Below are 21,809 nucleotides of genomic sequence, written 5' to 3' on the forward strand. Positions count from 1 at the left end.
TCTTCTACAGATACTTTTGCGAGAAGATTCTTCATTTTTATTTTATTCCTCGCATATTGTTTGTCTGTTATCTTCTGTTTCACCTTCTGTTTCACTCCGTGCAATAATTAAAATTCCTTTTACTATATCCTCCGCTCTCTCAATATTTCGACATAGAATCAACTGTCCTATTACAGATAAATAAAATTGTTTAATACGCGAACGTGCATCTTTAAAAAAATTGGCATATTTTTTAATAAAATATGCTACATCGATACGTATGTAGCACCTCGGTACAATATTCTCTGTGCACGCGTCCGCGTATTCGTCTAGCGTGAAATAATTAGTGAAACTTCTTACGGCCGCTGTTAATAATGCACACGAAAAGTCACACACAACTTCACGCGGTCGTAAGCACCGGATCGGATCCATTCCATCAGCCAGTATTGAATGATGTTCGTATGATGTCTCTCGGCTATCATTTGTGCTACCGGAAAAAGACTACTTTTCTCTGAGTTAACGACACAATTATATAAAAATATGTGTCCTGATTTTGATTTATCGGATCGTTTAATTTTATTTATGATACTTCCTGTTGCATCAATATAAACGGCAGCTATTTCATCCGTTGTATACGTGCTGTATACATCCAGCTGACACTTTGACCAGTAATGGACAAAGAATGGATTAAGTCCAATGTTGTGAATTACATTTTTTAATGGGCCTAATTGCATTACTTCTAATGCTCTTATAGGGTCCTTATGGAAATAATTATTTTGTTTAATTTCATACTTCGCTGTTCGCAGGACATTTGAAGTAAATAAATGAGGAGGCTCCATACTGTCATTATTTTCCATCAATTCTTCTGCCATCTCTGTCCTGTATTTCATGACGGACGTACCTTGTAATTTGTCGACGACAGCTTGTCTAGCAGGGTTTCTTAGATAACGTTTTCCGCAATGATTTCCTTCTCCTTTTATAAATTTGCACTTTATTCTAGTAACAACTTCTTCGGTATTATTTATCGTGCATTTTATTATTGATCCACATTTGCACGTACCGTACGCGTAGCCCGATTCTCCATTACTCACTAACTTAAAATTGAATCCGCAGGATAACTTTGCAGATTCCCAAATTTTTTCACTAAATATTTGCTGCCACGTTCCGGGTTGCAATACCGTATATTGCCGCGTAGAGGGTCGGCCTTTCTCTTTCCGCCTGTAAGTCTTCGAAATTATCATTGATGTAAAATCGTCCTTTGGTAACGTTATGGTAAACGTTAACACGTCGTCGTTATCGTTGGAGATTTCGTTCAACGTTGACTCGCCCATGGATTCCTGTACGATAGTTGACGTTAAATTGGATGCGTCCAAAATCTCAGGCTGAATAATGCGATGTTCGTGCGAGGGAGAGACAAGTGGCCGATTATTTAACTTGTCTCTTGTTTGATACCTATTACAGGTAACAAATGTATATAAGGACGACGCTGTAATCTGATTCTCTAAATCTTTTGCGATTGTAACCCAGATTTCATCGCATTTCGATACGACTTTGTCACCTCGAATGATCGTTTCTTTATACTTCATCACTGCATCGATCACTCTATCTTTGTCAACGCTTGCTGGTCTTCCGCGTGCCATCTTCCAAAATATTGTAGCACGAGCCCAAAGTTCAGTAAACCAACGTCACACGCGTAACTGGGCGAATATATAAGTCCAATATTGTGAATAATATTTTTTAATGGCCCTAATTGCATTATTCCTAATGCTCTTATAGGGTCCTTATGGAAATAATTCTTTTGTTTAACTTCTTATTTCGCTGTTCGCAGGACGTTTAAAGTGAATAAATGAAGAGGCTCCATACTGTTATTGCTCCATACTCCATACATTATTTCCCATCAATTCTTCTGCCATCTCTGTCTTGTATTTCATGACAGACGTACCTTGTAATTTTTCCGATGACAGCTTGTCTAACAGGGTTTCTTAGATGACGTTTCCCGCAACGATTTCCTCGAGAGCGTTCTCGTCGATTAGATTCATCATTGAAATGCTACCGGGCGGAATATTTCCACCCATAGCTCCGCGTGCTATTGTGTTTAGCATGGAGGGCCTTTCTACGGGAAACATGATGTGCGATTTTAACCTTTCCAGGTCCTCCGTGTTGTAGATTCCGCTTGTTGCCAGGGATGACGGGCTTACGTATTTTCACGAGGGATGCGTTAACGGCTGGATAATTGGTGGTGCCGTCGATTCTCTTGGCTTCGGCGTTAGCTGAAACCAGGTTCCTTGGATCTTGTACATTGCAGGAAGTAGATCGCTGCAGTCTCGTGGCGTGCCTTTCCGTGTCAATATCCTCGATCGCGGAAGAAGGAAGAGCGACGTGTTTCGATGCGAGACGAGGAGCTCGTTGAAACACTGCTCCGTGGATCTCACTTTACATTCGACCGGAACACATTTCACGAGGTGAATTACTTCACCCGTGGTTACTGCGGTGTATCCTGGTCCTTTTGCTAGGCGATGCGCCATTTCGTCTGGTGCCACGCTAGCAAGAGAGAGCGCGTTCTGCAAGATTTGGCGCTCGAGGGCGCATTTCTGCTCCATGATGTTCTTATAGAGCTGCGTAAGCTGCGTTTTGATATGTTTCTCTACGTAGATGAATTTTGAATTTACGTATGAGAAAATGTCTAGGTTGTCCACTGCGATTTTGGAGCGCGTTCGGAAGGTTCGCCCCTTCTGCGTTTCCAGGACGAGCAATTTCGGGTGTTCGGTCTGAATTAGCCTGTATCCACATAGGTTGAAATCCGTAGTCCGGGTTAAAGCGAATATTGTATCCTGCGTCGTCACCGTGTAGATGGTGGGCGCTGTTTGATTTGATTTTGGTGTTAGCTTCGTTGCGAACCCTTCGTAAAGAATATCGTAGTGGTCGAAATGGCAGCTATCCATTGGAAGGGGCGGCCAGAATGTTTCCGCTCCTTCGGCGTCAATGCAGTATCCGGAAGTAATTTTGCAGTGCGTTCCCGTTGGAAGGATGATCTGTCCGGATGACCTCTTGGCTGGCGCGTTTTAAATAGGGCGTCTTTCAAAAAGTTTATATGGTCGTAGTATTTCCAGTTAGGTCCCCTTTTTCTCTTTTTGGTGCCATTGTTTTTTTGTAAAGAATTTATATGTATAGTAGCTAATCTTTTTATTTGTGTATAAATTAAAAAAATTAATAGTGAATTTCCAAACCACCCTTGAGGTTCCACTAACGGCGCGTTTTAGGTTTTTAAAGTGGACCTTCGCCTGGAGCCCTATTGTACCGATGAAGTGGCGACCGAGTGCTCTAAGGGAGAGAGCGGCGGCAGGTTTAATTTATACCTAGTGGTAAAAAACAAAGGTCCTTCAAAACTAAAACTTATTTTTACCATTTAACGCAGCGGCAACTTCTACGGCGGCCGTACGCGGTGCGCGCGCCTCTTAGTTCCCCTCGACGTTCCCCCTCCAGACCGGCGGAGTGACGGAGACAGCACTTACCTCTATATCGTTCTGTCCTTTAGAAGATGCGGACAACTCCACTCACAGAACGCTGGGTCTATATATATATGTCTATGGTTATAACAGAATCTCATTTTATTCTTCAAAAATCATGATGCATCTATTTGATTAATTTCTAAACGAATGAATTATTTTCAAATTTGGCACTAGGTTTACCCCCAATATGGTTACTGTATATAATATGTCACGAAAATAAATCTGTAAAATTTTCTTATACAGTGTCATGAAATCAATTTAGTTTTCTAACGAATTTTTCTCACGCATTTAACAAATCTAGGTAAAAAGTTCTGGTGAATAATAACTTACGTTTTAAAGGGCGTCTCTCAAGAAGTTCATATGGTCGTAGTATTTCCAGTTAGGTCCCCTTTTTCTTTTTTTGGTGCCATTGTTTTTTTGTAAAGAATTTTTCTATATATATTGAAAATGCTTTTAAATTTTTTATGGCACCTGCCGTATATGTGCCTAAAAATTACAATATTTTAATGATAACGTAAAATGTTATAATATACTTATGTAAACACAAAATGTAAACACACGGATTCACACACATAGACGGGCGACTCGCCCACGGACACCCGCACCAGGGCGCGTAAAGGCGCGTCTACAAACCCGCACCGCACGCGACGCTCCGATCACCGCTAACAAGCGGTGTCACGCCACGCACCGAACGCGTAAAGTAACCGCGCCGACGGACCCGAGGGGCCAGCGGCCACCGCACCCCGCGGCCAATAAGACGTCGCGAATCACTGGAGCTTCTGTCGAAGCACAGGATCGCCCGTCACCCGTGAAAAGGCGAAACGCTACGTGGCCCGTCTAACGACGAGGACGAGCCCGCCACACGGGGTAAAGGCACACGGCGCACGACGACCACAGGCCACCCGACCGCGACACCCGCAACAGCGCAAGGGCGCCCCGCAAATGGACCCGGAAGCACCGGGAATATATAACATCAAGATTGATGTCGCTGAGGGCTTTACTGTATTGATTGCGTTTATCAGCTGTTGGCATGCTTGCGCAATACTGTTCTTCAGCGTATGGCTGAGGTATACACTTAAACCGATGGAGGTGTCTTGCACACTTGGTAATATATTCTGGTCGATATTCTGGCAGAACGATTGCTCGATGGCGGTTGATATAGGCTGCTCGACTTGTTTCTATACTAACTGGGTAGTAATATAACTTGTTAGGGCAGAACAAGCTTTTGAAATGAGGTACTTGCCTCCCAAATACGCCCCTATTGACACTATACCTATTATCGGTAGTGCCCACTTGTTCGATATACGTCTGGGCATAGGGGCTGTAATGTTTAAATCATTTGTTGTTAACTTTACTGTTTGTTCAATCCAAGGAGCATACCATCTTCTTACTTTGATATTACCCTGTGTCTCTTCATTGTACTCATTTGCCCTCAAAATTGTGTTTTCATTGAATATTGGGTCACTGTTAAGTTTGTTCCATACATGTTTTTTAACGACAGCTTCAAGTATGGCTCTTCTTTCACTATAATCATAAATTTTATGTTCATTGAAGAATTCTTGCAACAAGGCGTTGACAAAATCATAATTCTCCGCACCGTCACCGAGCGAGAACTCCGCGCACCGAACGCCGACCGACACAATAGCGGCGATACCGAACAATCCCGATGCCGCCGCGTATACAGACACTGTATAGTAGTTAGAGGTGAGGGCGTCGCAATGTTTTTGTCCAGTTGGGTCGGCTTGTTTATCCTCGCTGGCACAATCTTCTTAGGACGTGCTCCTTGTCTAGCTGGTTGTTGTTGTTGTATAGGATTAGCGGGATCCATAGCCACTGGTCTTTGAGCTCGGAAGTTCTGAGCTCTCGGATCTTTCTGATTTTCTGGGCGACCTCGATAAACTCTCGGCTGCTCAGAAATCTGATCCATATTGCGCGCAAGTGTGTGTGCGTGTGTGAGTTGCGGTGGTTGGTGATCTTCTAACGAAGAGGGTTTTCACCAATGTTATTAATGTCGCGAACTTCGTTCCACAATAAAATTGGGACGCCGCTGAGAAATGGTGCACGGGCGCCGGGCAACGAACACAGGGGACGGCCCCTCGCAGACGATGGCCGCTGTTCGCCCGCAATGGCAGAGTCGCAACAACACAGCACTTCGAGTGCAGACCGCGGCCAAAATACATATAAATACATATAAACGCGCGCGCAGAACTTAAACCTAATTAACACACACGCACGGACAGATCAACGCACACGTACAAACTTTAGTAACGAACCGATTTATTGTTCGTCCACCACAGGAAGTATCTCAGTCCGCGTAATTTACACGACCCGTCACACATACCTGGCCTATACGGCGCTAGTCCTTTGTATTACATGGCCAACGTCTCTCATAGCAAGTCCTCCGTATCCACTGTCATCCGGTACATTTCGGACACGGAAACGTACCATCAACGTCCGGAAAGTCAGCACGGAGTTGACTAGATTCTATTTAAGCCCTGAAAAGGGCTGGATTCCACATGATTTAAGATAAAGTCAATCACATAGAGGCGAGTGAGTGGGGGGAGCCGGCCATCTTGCCGGGATGACACGGCACGTAGCAGCGGGCCTCACTTTAGCACTAATTTCCTCTAAAATTAGAACAGTCTCCATTCTGCCTCCACTTTCTCTGGTTAATTCGCGCACGCCAGACACAATGATCCCACATTTATATGTCTAAAAGCAGTCTAGACCACACTACTGGTATCCACGCGCGAGAGCTCTATAGAGCACGTCCATACTCGACCGCTGCTACCAAGGCTCCCCCCCCCCCTTATACCTGGTGGTAAAAAACAAAGGTTTTTAAAAACTATAACTTATTTTTACCATTTAACGCGGCGACTTCTTGCCACGCTTCTGGTCGTGTCTTCCTTTTTTCAAATGGTTGGTTGGTATTCTACAAAACTGGCTTTTTCTAATTTCATTTATGGGTTGAATTTTTTCGTTATAACAAAATCTCATTTGGTCCTGCATAAATAATGATACATATATTTGATTAATTTCTAAACGAATGAATTACTTTCAAATTTGGCACTGGATTTACCCCCAATATGGTTACCGTATATGGTAATATATCATGAAAATGAATCTGTAAAATTTTCTTACAATTAGATAGGTGCTGACTGGAATGAGCAAAGAATACACCTAATACTCTATTTCCTCTCGTTATCATTTAGCATGTTTTTTCCTTTTTGAAGTGTAATTCTTTGAGAAGTCACAGTATACAAAAGTTGGAGAAGTCATAAAATCTGGAGGAGTCATATAATCATAGCCGGATTTGTCATCTTTCGATAACTTCTAGACAACTTTATCCAAAAAATATGTCCCAGAATCGGGTTTCTTTGCCCTTCTCTCGCAAAATATAACTTCACTTCGCTGACAGAATACGGTATTATATAATAAAATTCTAGTACCTTTCGTGTCGATAGTAGTGAAGGAGAGTATACATTTTTAATTATCTTTATCTGGAAGATAGCTACTGGGAAGTGTGAAGAAACCAGACATTAATATTATGTAATTATACTTGCGGTCGGTAAACATGATTTCTTAAATGCTTTTTCACAAGTGATGTGCGATCGATACAACTTTCTTCAAAACGCATCCCAAACACTCGATATTTTACGTTCTGTTTTTTTATGTTCTTCGTTTATTTGCTATTTGCTATTGTCTTTCGTTTTCCATAGTGTACGGTACTAAATGTAATTGCTTGGTGAAATTATTATACAGAACATTTGCGAAATTGGACATGGAAGGTAAAAAATATATACAGGGTGAGTCACAACTCTTTTTACAACTCTTGTGAGAAGGTAGAACGAATCGAGATGAACAGAAAAGTCCTGTACCAGTGATTAATTATTAAAAATCGATAGAATCTGCAGAGATCCTAAACGTTTTCTATCTCTGTAAATTTCATCGATTTCTTTCGCTTTATTCATTTCTTTTTTCTGATCGCGAATGTGTAACCAGCCATCGCGACGTGAGTCTCTTCTACCTTCTACCTTCTCACGAGCGTTGTAAAGAGTTATGATTCACCCTGTATAATGACGATGGTTATGTACGAAAAGAGATTGTCTAGAATTGATTTGCACATATGTTAAAGTAGTTGAGTGATTACTATGTGATAAATTTGAAGTCAGGACCGAGACACTCGTGTTATTCGCACGATACATAACGTCGACTTGTAGCGTTTTTCATTGGCAGAGGTACTGCACACTGAGTGCACACTATTTACGAACTGTTTGTTTCATTGGGGATTTCAGTGCGCATGAACGACGAAAATATTTCTATTTATAATAATAATACAAACGTTTTGATCTATAATCAGGTCATAATCATCTTATTTATTGTTATTTATTACTGACAAGTAAGAAATAACAAACTGGCTCTTGGCTCACTGAATCCCACGAGTTCTGGACTTCAGTTCGGGCAAATTGTCTCTCATTTGTATGCTACATCGTACATTCATATGCATATGTATAAATATATATTGTATATATTACACACGTATTTTCTACATGCACCGTATACAGGGTGTCGGATTCAATTTGGACCACTCCAAAGATTATAGTAGATTGGGTCAAACTGAGAAGAAAGGTTATATACCATTTTACAAAATCCGTAATTATTATCGCGTGATTAAGAAAAACGTCTGAGCCAATAAGTGCACGGAGGAGCGGAAGGCCGGACTCGGCAGACATGCAAAATGGTGTATTTGTTGACATCTCTCAAGATCCGATAGCGAGAGGTGCACTGATAAAAATCAATGCAAAGTTACGAAGAAATTTCACTTATTTCTTGGTAAATTTTCTTGAATTTTCATGAGTTTTTACATATAATTTACATTTTTTCCATTGGTTTCATTAAAAGTACAAGAATATTATAAAAACTTACTTGAATCTGGTATTTTTAGTCACATAATTTGTAACACTTCTATATACAGTAAATTTACAGTCCGACATGAAATTTTACTCCTTTGTTAGTGATATCGCAGTATTTCAGTAAAGTGGAGTGTGCGCAATAGAGAATTTCATGATCCTAGTATGCTGTGCGCGCCGTAAATTTACTATTTTAAAGGAAATGTTACAATATATCATGTATTTTTAACATCAGACAGTAAACTGAAAAAATATTTAACGGAAACATTTTATTTGAATGGTAATTTTAACGTTTTGAAGTAAAATTACAAATCACTTCGTATTTTAACAACGTAATTCGAAGGTTAAAAATGACCATCAACCTAACCACGAAACAAGAAGAAGGTGAAGACAAAACGCGTGCGCCTTAAGTGTGGTGCAGAAATTAAAGTTACTCGAGAAATTGGAACAAGGCATCTCAGTGACAGATGTTTGTAAAATTTCTGGCATACACCCACAGACTGTCTCGAATATGAGGAAATCAAAACCCAAATTACAAAAGATTTTTTTAACACACAATATTAATAGCTTTAAATTATATGCTTCTACAATAGGGAATAAAATACGTATGAATTTCGGGCCAAATAAAAATTTAGATAAAGCTCTGTATAAGTGGTACAGTCAACAGAGATCCAGTGGTATTAATGTTCGAAATCCTCAGTTGAAATCTAAGTTTGAGGCTCTTGTAACACGTATGAGACTCAGTATCAAGGGTACTAAACAGTGGCTGCTACGTTTTCAAAAGAGACATGGCATTATTATTACATTGAGCGAGAAACTCTGTAGTGAACCTTCAGAGTCAGAAAAGAAAAACAGTAACGAAGACCCACTTCTTCCAGAAGAATGTATAAAAGTTAAGAATTTGCCTTCACCCTCAGCTTCATCCCCAATTGCTTCTACACGTCACAACATTTCGGAACAATTTGTAAAAATTAAGAATTTGCCTTTTTCGTCATCTTTACCTCCAACTACTTCTGACCGTTTACTCGTATGTTATTTCATTAGTTTGGATTGGATTATTTGAAGTAGGAAAATATTACATTCACATTGTTTAAATTCACAAACTAAAATATAAATATTTGTGGGTTACCACTACATAACGCAATTCTTATAGTAATATCTTTTATGTCTATCATTGTGCACATTTCATTGTGCATTATACTTAAATTCTCTCCTTTCTCCCTTCTAATATTCGATATTAATTCTTATTCCTAATATTGTCTCTATTGCGTGCCGCCCCTTAAGCCTTAATTGGTTTTAGGGATTTTTGAACAAACTGGACCAATAAAAACAGGGTACATGTGTATGCACCTTAAGTGTCGATACGTGTGCGGGTCATATCACATTTGTTTTGGGTAGCGTGGAATATACATGTTTTGTTTCGATTTTAGTCTGCCTCAGTTTTCATGTTGTACACAGAGTTTTTCTGCGATTTCTAAATTGTAAGTTATTTCCTAAATAATTTTTATTATAAAATAATAAGGTGAAGAGAAAACGCGTGTTGTTGAGTGTGGCGCAGAAATTAAAGCTAATCGAGAAGTTAGAACAAGGCATCTCAGTGACGGATGTTTCTAAAATTTATGGTGTACACTCCAAAACTGTCTTGGATATCAGGAAATCAAAGCCCAAATTACAAAAGTTTTCTTTAACACACAATATTAATACCTTTAAATTACATGCTTCTACAATAGGGAATAAAAGGCGAATGAATTGTGGGTCACATGAAAATTTAGATAAAGCTCTGTATAAGTGGTATAGTCAACAAAGATCCAGTGGTATTAATGTACAACAGCTCCAGTTGAGATCGGAATTTAATGCTCTTGTAACACGTATGAGACTCAGTATCAAGAGTACTTCTGGATGGCTGGCGAATTTTAAAAAGAGACATGGCATTATAATTTCTTTGAGCGAGGAACCTTGTAGTAAACCTTCAGGGTCAGAAAAGAAAGACAGTAACGAAGACCAACTTACAGAATAATCTATAATATAAAAGTTGAGAATTTGCCTCCACAGTCATTTTTACCTGCAACTGCTTCTACACGTCACAACATTTCTGAATTAAATGCTTCTACAATAAGGAATAAAGAGCATTGGAGAAACGCAAATTTAGATAAAGCTCTGTATAAGTGGTATAATCAACAAAGATCCAGTGGTATTAATGTACAACCAGCTCCAGTTGAGATCGGAATTTAATGCTCTTGTAACACGTATGAGACTCAGTATCAAGTGTACTTATGGATGGCTGGTGAATTTTAAAAAGAGACATGGCATTATAGTTTCTTTGAGCGAGGAACCTTGTAGTGAACCTTCAGGGTCAGAAAAGGAAAACAGTAACGAAGACCAACTTATTCCAGAAGAATCTATAAAAGTTGAGAATTTCTTCACCTCAAACCCCTACACCTACCAAAACTTTCGGAGAATCTGTAAAAGTTGAGAATTCCTCTTCGGAATCATGTTCATCTCCGACTGATGTTTATCAGAATTACGTTTGGTCAGAATATGATATTAAATCTGAAGGTTCCCTCTCACCTTGAGATGATAAATCCTCAGATGACAAATAATGACTCGCTATCACTATAGTTACAGCAAAAGTGTCTCTCTTCGACTACTTTGTTAATGAACAAAGAATATTTATAATGATATAATTTAACAATTTTATATTGTATAGTCCTGTGTATCATATTGAAGCAATTTTATATTAAACGCATTAATAAAAGATAAAAGTGGCATTTTATAACATTATATACAAGAAATACATGAAGATGTGTTATCAGTTTCTAATCGTTTACTCGTATGTTATTTCATTACTGTGGATTGGATTATTTGAAATAGGAAAATATTAAATTCACATTGCTTAAATTTACAAGCTGAAATATAAATATTCGTGGGCTACGACTATATAACGCAATACTTATAACAATATATTTTATTTCTTGTATTGTTCATTATACTTAATTTCTCTTTTTTCTTCCTTCTAATATTCAATATTAATTCTTATTCCTAATATTGTCTCTATTGCGTGTCGGCCCTTAAGCCTTAATTGATTTGTTTTAGGGATTTTTAAATGAACCTAACAAATAAAAACAGGGTATATATGTATGAACTTTAAGTTCCAATACGTGCGAGTTATATCACATTTGTTTTAGGTATCGTGGAATAAACTCGTTGTGTTTCGATTTTAGTCTGTCTCAAAGTCTTCATGTTGTATACGGAGTAATTCTGAATATACAGTCCGACATGGAATTTTACTCTTTTGTTAGTGATATCGCAGTATTCAGTAAAGTGCGCAATAGAGAATTTCATGATCCTAGTATGCTGTGCGCGCCGTAAATTTACTATTTTAAAGGGAATGTTACAATATATCATGTATTTTTAACATCAAACTGTAAACTGAAAAAATATTTAACGGAAACTTAATTTTATTTGAATGGTAATTTTAACGTTTTGAAGTAAAATTACAAATCACTTCGTATTTTAACAGCCGAAAAAGTTTTTCTGGTGGTAAGAGAATAATACACCATTTTGCATGTCTGCCGAGTCCGGCCTTAAGCTCCTCCGTGCACTTATTGGCTCAGACGTTTTTCTTCATTACGCGATAATAATTACGGATTTTGTAAAATGGTATATAACTTTTCTTCTCAGTTTGACCCAATCTACTATAATCTTTGGAGTGGTCCAAATCGAATCCGACATCCTGTATATGTATACTATAAACATAGTATAACTAATAGGTCCGCTCTCTGCGAATCCTTTTGATCTTTACGGTCCCGATCATGTGGTATTCCGCCATACACCTGGGCAGGAATCCACACATACAACTTTTCTCTAAATGGTCTGCCCAGAGCAATGTCGAACGCAAAATGAAACAAATGACAGATTGGACGCACTAGTTATACTATGGTATAAATACAACTTCATTGGTAAACACAATAATGTAATAGGTCGTTCGCTACGAAAGTACAAAAATAAGTAATTATCGTGGGCGGCGGGGGAAGAGATGTGTGCGTGAGGAATATGCGTCCGTTTTGTTCGCTCGGCGTACAGAAAGAAAGAGAATGAGTGAGAGAGGAAAAAGCGCTATACCTCTGTAAGGACGTAAAACGTAAGCATAAGAAAATCGACCAATCACAGTCGAGAACGTAAGGCAATAACGCAAGCAGTAGCAAATCCAATCTGTTGATTTTCTTACGCTTACGTTTTACGTCCTTACGGAATTTTATGTGTGAAGGCCTTTAGTCTCCCTTGGTCCGTGATCGCGCGGAAATGTGCGTTATCTCTACCGCACCGCCGGGTTAACGATCCCGCGAGCCTTCTTACTTGTTATATACCCTAAACTTGCGCCTCGCATACACATACACACAGCACTAATATTCTAAATGAATTTTACTTCTGAAAAATGATATGTATCGCGTATGATGCAAAAAATTTTGTATGTAATTTTTATTGTATCTCTTTCTGTATTTTTTACATAAAAATTCTTTTGATTTTATTACTAATTTATTAAACACCTTCCTTTATTTAAGTTATGTTTTCCGTAGACCTGTTGAACGCTTCACGTCACTTTCGCGCAAACGCATTCGTGCGACTTAGAATTAGGAAAATAATGTAAACAAGGAAAAAGCTCTTGACATGTTGAACGAACTTGTTAATATATTTGCATTGTGAATGCGAACACATTGCAATTTGCAGCAGTAAAATCGACTCTTCTTTTGTCTTTTTTAAAACTATTTCTTACCGGAGGAATCAAACTCAAGAATTGTATCTAAGTATCTGATCTACCTAGCACTTCTGGTTCTATTTTCTCAATTGGATGTGGATGCAATATCCGCAATGCGAAAACAAAATTAATTACTCACCATAGCAACGGGAACCCCGAGACTCGCATGGAGGTAATCCTTCAACATCCGCGTGAATGGTACCTTTTTGGGATTTATGGCGTTCGTGCGAAATACATCGTTCAGAAGACATATCAAGAAGAATATTGTTTGCAGAATCTAGAACATAGGTGAGTTTTTCAAAGTTATTAAAACATTTCAAAGTTTTAATTAACAAGTCAATATAATAGATGACATTTCAAAGTTTTAATTAACAAATAAATCAATATTTTTAACAACTACCACACTGAGAGACCCATTTTGTCGAATGAAACGAAATAATTTGATTGAATCATTTTGTTGACTGAACGTGTAATTTAGTTGTATAAAACGAAAAATATGTTGCTGAAAAGAAGTTAAATGTTACAACTAAATATTTTGTTTCCATGAGTTCTTTATTTGAACAAAACTTTGTGGTTGAGATAACAAATTCGTCCATCTCAAAGTACGGTATTCCGCCACTAGGCGCCGCCGAACTCGTAAGTGAGATCACGATAGCCCGGCTATACATATATAAGGTACCCCGTCACGGACCAGGATGGTTCTTTCGGTTCTTTCGTTACAATCAGCAGAATAAGCGAAACTGCACTGAAAGATCCATTTTGTTAAATAAAACGAAACAATTTAATTAAATCATTTTGAAAAATATTCCCTCTTTGAATTATCACTGGCGACAATAAGATTCGTAAATTTCAATACATCCTAGATTACTTACCGTGTTAACTTGCCATTGTCGCCATTAATGCGATTCTGAATAGCATGTGTTTCCTCCTCGTTTGCAGTCTCCTCAAACACGAGGCTGAAGAGCCTCCTGTAAGACTGAGCAAGCATAAGCTCATTGCGCATGTATTCGCAAAGCGGAAGACTCTTAATAAGGCCGATCGTTTATCCATAAGTTTTCACAATACCCACGCGGATCCGGTTGGGCTGAACTTTGATCTTAATTCCGAGGTGTCGCAAGACTTCAGCACCACCTGGGCGGACGCTTTACCCAAATTAGTAATGCGAAGGGGTGCACTGGTCGGTGGTACCACAGGATCTGTGTCTAGTAATAGACGAAACTCGGTGGACTCTGAGATTAGTTATCGCTTTCGATGCGTTTCCATGGAATCTAGACGAAACTCTCTGGACTCGCAGATATCCGTGCAGATTGCACAGATGAAGACGACACAAAAGGTCGCAAGCTGGTCGCGCGGTCGTCATGGGAAGAACAGAAGGGACTTCGAGAAGTCCCGATCAGCCAAAATCAATCCGCTCTCTAGGAGAGGCAGCACCACTTCTCAAGACAGTCACTAATGGCTCAAGTTCCAATTCAGATGCCCAATGTGGGCAGAAGACTGGACGCTGGATTGGACGAACGAGCCTTAAAAATTATCGACACTAAACACACGGGCATGCTGCTGCCATTTTTGTTGAGAGGACAAAGCGGCAGCGACGAAAATTTAAGTAGTGAGGAGAAGAAAAGTCAAGATATGGTTGATAAGGACGTCGACCTGGAAGCATGCAATATGGAAAAGGAAGATGAACAGGATAGTGACAGCGAGAACAGTCAGTCAGAGGATGAAGTAACAAGGGTAGATCCTGAGAACGCGCACGAGCGTAATAAAAACAACTCGTGTACTCGCGTAAACTTACACAGTCGGTCTCGCACGCGTGTACTAGCTACGCTTACACTTGGCGCGAGACACTACCGTGTCTCGTGATAAAGAGTATAGCAATAAGAACTGTAAGACTTATAATCATGAAAGTTCTAGAAGAAATCGCGAGAATGGTCATAGGGGCAAGTACATTTTAGAGGACGAAACTATCTTCAAGCATCTGCTTCAGGAGGCTAACGACATCGAGGCGAAGAACGACAATGAGAAAAAAAAGGCGTATAGGAAAGCCTCTTGTGATGAGTGATTTGGATTCTAGTCTTACCTCGTGTTATCCAGAATTAACGAGATTGCTGCAAGGTGACGGACAAACTAACGCTAGGGAAATGGCGACGCAGATCTCGCTGTCGCTCGATATATTGAAGATGGAAGAGTTAAAGCAGAGTATCGACGAGATAATTAATAACAGGCATTGTAGTTCTAAGGAGACTCAAATATCGCCGCAAGTGAACAAAAGTAACAATATCACGACACAAGACTGAGAACTACACAGTGTATTCAAAAAGTTCTAGGGCTCCCGCTCGTAAAAAAGTACAAATGGCGTTACCTCCGCGAAACCGGTAGGATAATCTAGCAACGACCTTCAGTCACGTATATCAAGGGTTGCATTCATTTCCGAGTAGTAGTTCCGACTTGTCAGCGTTTATTTGCGTAACAAGCGTAAAAAAAGCCGTACAAGATCAATTTAAATTTAATGAAACGAACGCTACTTGTTTAAAATGCAACAAAAATATATAATTAAATAAAAAACGACGCAATGCTAACGTGTATAAGCATTTTAGACATTGCCGGTAACTAACAGAAATGAATTACAACCTAATAAAAAATTTTTTATTCATCAGTAGTATAAATATATAGAATTATATAAAATTATGGGTCAAACATTTTCATACAAAACAATTGTCATGTTTTTTTAGTTTTGTCTATATTTATTTTTCCTATAAATACACCATTATGAAATATGCATCACGACCAAATAGCAGGTTTCGTTGAGTATATATTTCTTTACATTTTTTCATTTTTCAAAAGCGGCTTAACAGACAACAAAAATTCCAATCAAATATCAAGAAAGTTATACGAGACCAGTTTGAATTTTATAAAACGTATGGTATTTGCTTAAAATGTAAAAATACAATAAAATTAAGTAAAAAACGACGTAATGCCAATGTGTATCAGCATTGTAGATATTGCCGGTAACACAAACGAATTATAAAACCCAATAAAACATTTTTTAATGATTTTGCAATTGTAAATTGGCAATCTATATCAACTAACAAAGAATTAAGCTGTAAAATTTATCAGTTTGTTGTTTGAAAGCGCATCTTAATATTCACATTCCACCAAAGGATCATATATATATTGTTTTTTACCTTCTATGTTCAATTTTACAACTGTTCTTTATAGTAATTTCAGCTAGCAATATATATAATACATATATTTTAGGTATATTTTATATATATTTTACATATATAAAAGTAAGCGATATATTGTTAAGCTTATATATAAGTCGAATATTTACGGCTAGTACAAATGTCTCTATTGAAAAGTATTATCTATAAGCTGTGTCTCTTTGTATTATTGTATTTTATATACATTTTGTAATAAGTATTAATATATTTATACAGTACTCAATTTTACGTATCGCATTTTTCAAATAGTTATCACATTAGCATAATTGTTCTCACAATATTTTTAAATGTCTCTAAAATTTCACTGTTACAATATGTATGTGTGCAATACGAAAATGTATATTACTTTCTTTCCCAAAGTATTAAGGTTCATCAATTGCATCGGCGTATATTATATCTTTCTTTACCGAGAAAAATCAGAGATAAAATTATCGTCGTTTACATTTTTATTGCAGTATATCGAACTATTTTAGCGAGACACATTCTGTAAACAATGTATTGTAATATATAATATAATTCTTTCTGGTGTGACGTACACACGTTGCAATTTAAACTTACATTCTGGCAGGAAACAGATATCAAGAGTCTCTATCCACAATTGAACATATTTATAAATAAAGCTTCTAGGAAAATATATGTTACGACAATCGGTATCGATTCTTAGGCCATACGTATTATTAAGTTACTCGCTGAATTAAACTGTACCAATATAATTTCTACGTATATAATCGTATGCTTTTGTCTCAACGTCGCAGTTAAAATCTTCCTCTCGTAGTTAAAAATTTCCTTCCGCAAACGTACTAGAGGTTTCGCCAAGGCACTTCTCACTTGAAGCAAGAAAATGTCCCCGGCAACGTTATCCCCGGATGATCGGTACATTACGATCGGTACATTTATGATTCCCTCTTGTCCGTCTGCCGTTTCTACGTTTTCAAATCTGGCTCCACGCTCTCCGTTACCGCTACGTACTTTTTTCCTACACTCGATCACACAAATATATCTGGACTTTAGTTCGGGAAAATTGTCCCTCACTTGTACGCTACATCGTACATTCATTTGCATATGTATAAATATATATATATATATATATCACGAGACACGGTAGTGTCTCGCTATATATATTACACACGTATTTTCTACGTGCACCGTATATATACTATAAACATAGTATAACTAATAGGTTCGCTCTCTGTGGGCCCCTTTGATCTTTACGGTCCCGATCACTTGGTATTCCGCCATACACCCGGGCAGGAAGCCATACATACAACTTTTCTCTAATTGGTCTGCCCAGAGCAATGTCGAATACGAAACAAATGACAGAGTGGACCCACTAGTTATACTATGCTATAAATACAACTTTATTGGTAAAAACAATAATGCAATAGGTCGTTGGCTACGAAAGTACAAAAATAAGTAATTATCGTGGGGGGGAAGGGCCGTGTGCGTGGAGAATATGCGTCCGTTCTGTTCGCTCGGCGCACAGGAAGAAAGAGAAAATGAGTGAGAGAGGAAAAAAACACTATACCCACGGATTAGTCTCCCTTGGTCCGTGATCACGCGAAAATGCGTTGCACCTTTGCATGCTGCTCCTGCTCATCCTGCGTGTTATCTCCACCGCGCCGCCGGGTTAACGATTGCGCGAGCCTCCTTACTTATTATTATATATATCCTAAACTTGCGCCTCGCATGCACATACACACAGCACTAATATTCTAAATGACATTTACTTCTGAAAAATGATATACATTTTGCATGCTACAACGGAGGGTGGTAGAAAAGATCCATGTTTTTTTTTATTCACCAACACCGCAGGCAGCAGGCAGACGCAGTTTTGCTTTTCGTATCACCCGTTAGGAACGCTTGGGCGAGGCTACTTGGATTTGGCGTGAGATTTTTTATGCTTTGTGTATTCGTTACCCCAGATGATGTTATTCATCGTCTCGCCGACAAAGTATAGAATCGTGCAGAACGTCAGCAGCACGGCGAAGAACACGACCCGTAGCGGCTGTGTTAATACGTCCATCACGGGGTATACCCAGACTCCGCTTTTATAGTAGATTACATGTATCCTGAAATGGAAAAACGATGTTAACGCTCTGCGAGCCTGGTGCCATCGGCCCTGGTCCTCGTCAGCATTGTTTAACTTTGTTGTTAGCTTAATTCATCCTTTGTCCCCTTCTAAGGGGACAGTTAGAAAGAGATGAAGGATAAATCAATCCTAGGAGCACAATATATTGGCGCAATATTGGGAAATAATGTAAATCTAGGATTCCCAATATTTGTCCAATATTGTAAGATGGACGCCTTCTCTTATTTAGCCAATGTTGGTTTAATATTGTATCAATTAGACCAATATTCTTATTACATTGTTAAATATTGGCCAATACACTTTCAATATAAATCCAATATTATATAATTATTATCGTGCAATATTTATATTTCTTCTATGGCCAATATTGGCTTTACGTTGGACAATATCGGCCAATACATTTCTAATATAATCAACATTGGACCAACGTTTAGCTAATACATTGTCCTACTAGGGAAACTATAATGAGATCAAAGTTAAACGACGCTTGTGAAAACGGGAGTGCAAGCTCTCTAAAAGTCAATCAGTGAATCGTCTCTGAAAACAGTGAATAATCACTGAATTGCAGTTATAAGTATACTACTGAAAATTGTAGTGGTATACTTATAACTGTGAATCAGTGACTATTCACTGTTTTCTGTGATAACCCACTGGACCTTAGAGAGAAGTTTAGTTTCTTTCCTCTTCCTCATTGAGAGTCCCCCTGCAATTTTTCTCCCGAAGCAATTAGCCAAAATTCCATTTTTGACGGTTGCAAACCCCAGGTAGAATATAAAACCATACAGCACGCATCTCTAAAAGACATCTTTAAGATGTCTTTAAGACATACATATCTAAAAGACGACTTAAAGATGTCTTAAGGCCAGTGTCCACGATGTTAGAACTTTGTCCATGTTCTAGTTCCGAGACATGTGTAGCCAATCAACTTTTAGCTATTCCATAAAAGCTTGGTCCAAGCAATTCCAGCATCGTAGACACAGACCTTTAGACATACATGTTTGGAAAAACTCACAATGACGTCATCGTGACATTACTCATCGTTGAAAAGTTGTACTAACTTTACTTCAATGTCACTTTAATGTAATCATGACCTCTTGTTCTACCCCCGGGTTACCGGACTGTATAACACTTCCCGCTCGTTCTGCAAACTTTTGTATTACGTAAACGCTGCCGACGCGCTCGTTCATCCCTTCGTTAACATCTCGTTATTGCAACGAAGAAGAGCGTGAATACCCGTTTTCACTTACCAGACTAAATACGCAAGCATGAAGCTGGTGAGTATTCCGAGGCCGCGAGATCGCTTGGGATACTGCCGTGGCGCGACGATCATCTCTAACATGGTCGTCACCATGATCATCGTGTGCATCAAATGGTTCAGCCACCATGGGAAGTACGGGTCCAGCGCTTTCGGCAACACTAGTTCACGGTCCACGAACATCAGCGCCCAGAAGGTCACGCCGACGAACTGTAAGGCAATAGAATCGGCATTACGTTTGCATTACGACTCAGCATTTATTGTTATAAAAGGTATCCTCGCAAATGGAAAATGTAGCATATGTAAAACAAAGTCTCCTATTATCCATCATGAATTTATTGCCGTTGGAGAGAAATCTTTGTTTAATGGAAAATTCATTGTTAGTTCGTGTAGGGTAAGGTGACCGAATTCAGATCAGATACCAAATGCAGATCAAATTTTTACGGAACGCTAATAAGCGACATTTTAAAGTAATTCACTTAAATTTTGCTCTCTTATATGTATATTCATAACTTTATGCTATATTGTCGATATCATAAAAGACATCGACGTGTTTTTATGTTGCTTTTTAGAGCCAATAAATGAGATAGATCAAAATTATATAAAAGCTCTTATTTCAAAATATCACGAAGGAGTAAGTTTACATATAAATATTTATTTCTCCATATAGCTGCCGTAAGCGTTGAAACATTTATCTCAGCGAATCTAAACGTTCCTTCATTTGATAATTTTCTTTCCAAGATTTATAAAATTCTTCAAGATTCGATATTTCCTCGTTCTCGGATTCGTTTCCTGATAAAATGTTCTTAAAAGTGATGGAAATTTGAATTTGAGGCTAGATCGGGACTGTGCGTGTGCAAGAATGTAAAGTATTGCAAGATAAGTTTTTCTGACAAGAATTTTTATCGGTAAAAAACTTGAAGATAAAAATATTAATTAAAAGCCATTTCTATTCGAATTCTACGGTGTTTCGTAAACTTTAAACGAAGAAAAAATGTGAAGGAATGTTTAAAGTTATAAAAAAAACTGGGACAGTTTAGATTATGTAAAAAAATTTTGTATATAGTTTTTATTGTATCTCTCTCTCTCTGCATTTTTAAATAAAAATTCTTTTAATTTTATCACTAATTTATTAGACAATTCTCCTTTATTTAAGTTATGTTATCCGTAGACCTTGAACGCAAGACACGTGTCTCTTTCGCACAAACACATTTGTGCGACAGAATTGGGAAAATAATGTAAGCAAGGAAAAAGTCGCTCTTGACATGTTGAACGAACTTGTTAATATATTTGAATTGCGAATGCGAACACATTGTGCAATTTGCAGCAGTAAAATCGACTCTTCTTTTGTCTTTTTTAAAACTATTTCTTACCGGAGGAATCAAACTCAAGAATTGTATCTAAGGAAGTATCTGAGCTACCTAGCACTTCTCGTTCTCTTTTCTCAATTCGATGTGGATGCAATATTCACAATGCGAAAACAAAATTAATTACTCACCATAGCAATGGGAAACCCGAGACTCGCATGAAAGTAGTCCTTCAACTTCCGCGTGAATGGCACCTTTTTGGGATTTATGGCGTTCGTGCCGAATACATCGTTCAGGAGACATATCAAGAAGAATATTGTTTGCAGAATCTAAAACATAGGTGAGTTTTTCATAGTTATTAAAACATTTCAAAGTTTTAATTAACAAGTAAATCAGTATTTTTAACAACTGTCACAGTAACTGTAAATATCGTTTAAAGGTAACTATGGATCTAACTACTCTAATTAATATTATCGCTATGTATTACCACTCAGGACTGCTTTATAATTAATGTAATAACAAATGTGCTATTAATTGCGAATTAAAATTTCAGAGAAGACCTGACCGAACAATGTGGTTTTTTTTAAACAAACGTTTACAAAATGAGCGATTTTTCATTTACCGCACTTTATTTACTATTTAAAAATTAAATAATAGTATGAAAAAATATTCATTTCAAATAGTGTATATAAAGTTTACAATATAACTAAAAAACATAATCCCTTAATCTAAAAAACAAACCCCCAAACAACACATATGTCTAAAAGACGACTTAAATACGTC

The 21,809-nt window shown here is 38.0% G+C and overlaps 2 protein-coding genes across 5 annotated transcripts in view; one reads left to right on the plus strand and one right to left on the minus strand.

The window, feature by feature from the left end:
- LOC105562497 (protein smoothened) overlaps positions 1–14,155 on the plus strand; it is a 29,538-nt gene extending 15,383 nt beyond the window's left edge. The window contains exons 7-8 of the transcript XR_001008976.1: positions 13,299–13,442; positions 14,094–14,155. The gene's annotated coding sequence lies outside the window, so the exon portion shown is untranslated. The remainder of the gene's footprint in view (positions 1–13,298; positions 13,443–14,093) is intronic.
- A 1,719-nt stretch (positions 14,156–15,874) lies between these two features.
- The window catches only part of LOC105562498 (androgen-induced gene 1 protein-like), a 26,764-nt gene continuing 20,829 nt past the window's right edge, over positions 15,875–21,809 (minus strand). For all 4 annotated transcript variants that reach the window (XM_012013386.1, XM_012013385.1, XM_012013388.1 and 1 more), the window contains 4 exons: positions 21,218–21,355; positions 19,712–19,929; positions 18,293–18,444; positions 15,875–17,351 (listed from right to left, as the gene is read on the minus strand). In XM_012013386.1, the coding sequence (XP_011868776.1) occupies positions 17,299–17,351; positions 18,293–18,444; positions 19,712–19,929; positions 21,218–21,355 (561 nt within the window). In that variant the 3' untranslated portion in view covers positions 15,875–17,298. The remainder of the gene's footprint in view (positions 17,352–18,292; positions 18,445–19,711; positions 19,930–21,217; positions 21,356–21,809) is intronic.

This window comes from Vollenhovia emeryi, unplaced genomic scaffold, assembly GCF_000949405.1.
Source record: "Vollenhovia emeryi isolate VEMERY1.0 unplaced genomic scaffold, V.emery_V1.0 DF939187.1, whole genome shotgun sequence".
NCBI classification, from domain to species: Eukaryota; Metazoa; Arthropoda; class Insecta; order Hymenoptera; family Formicidae; genus Vollenhovia; species Vollenhovia emeryi.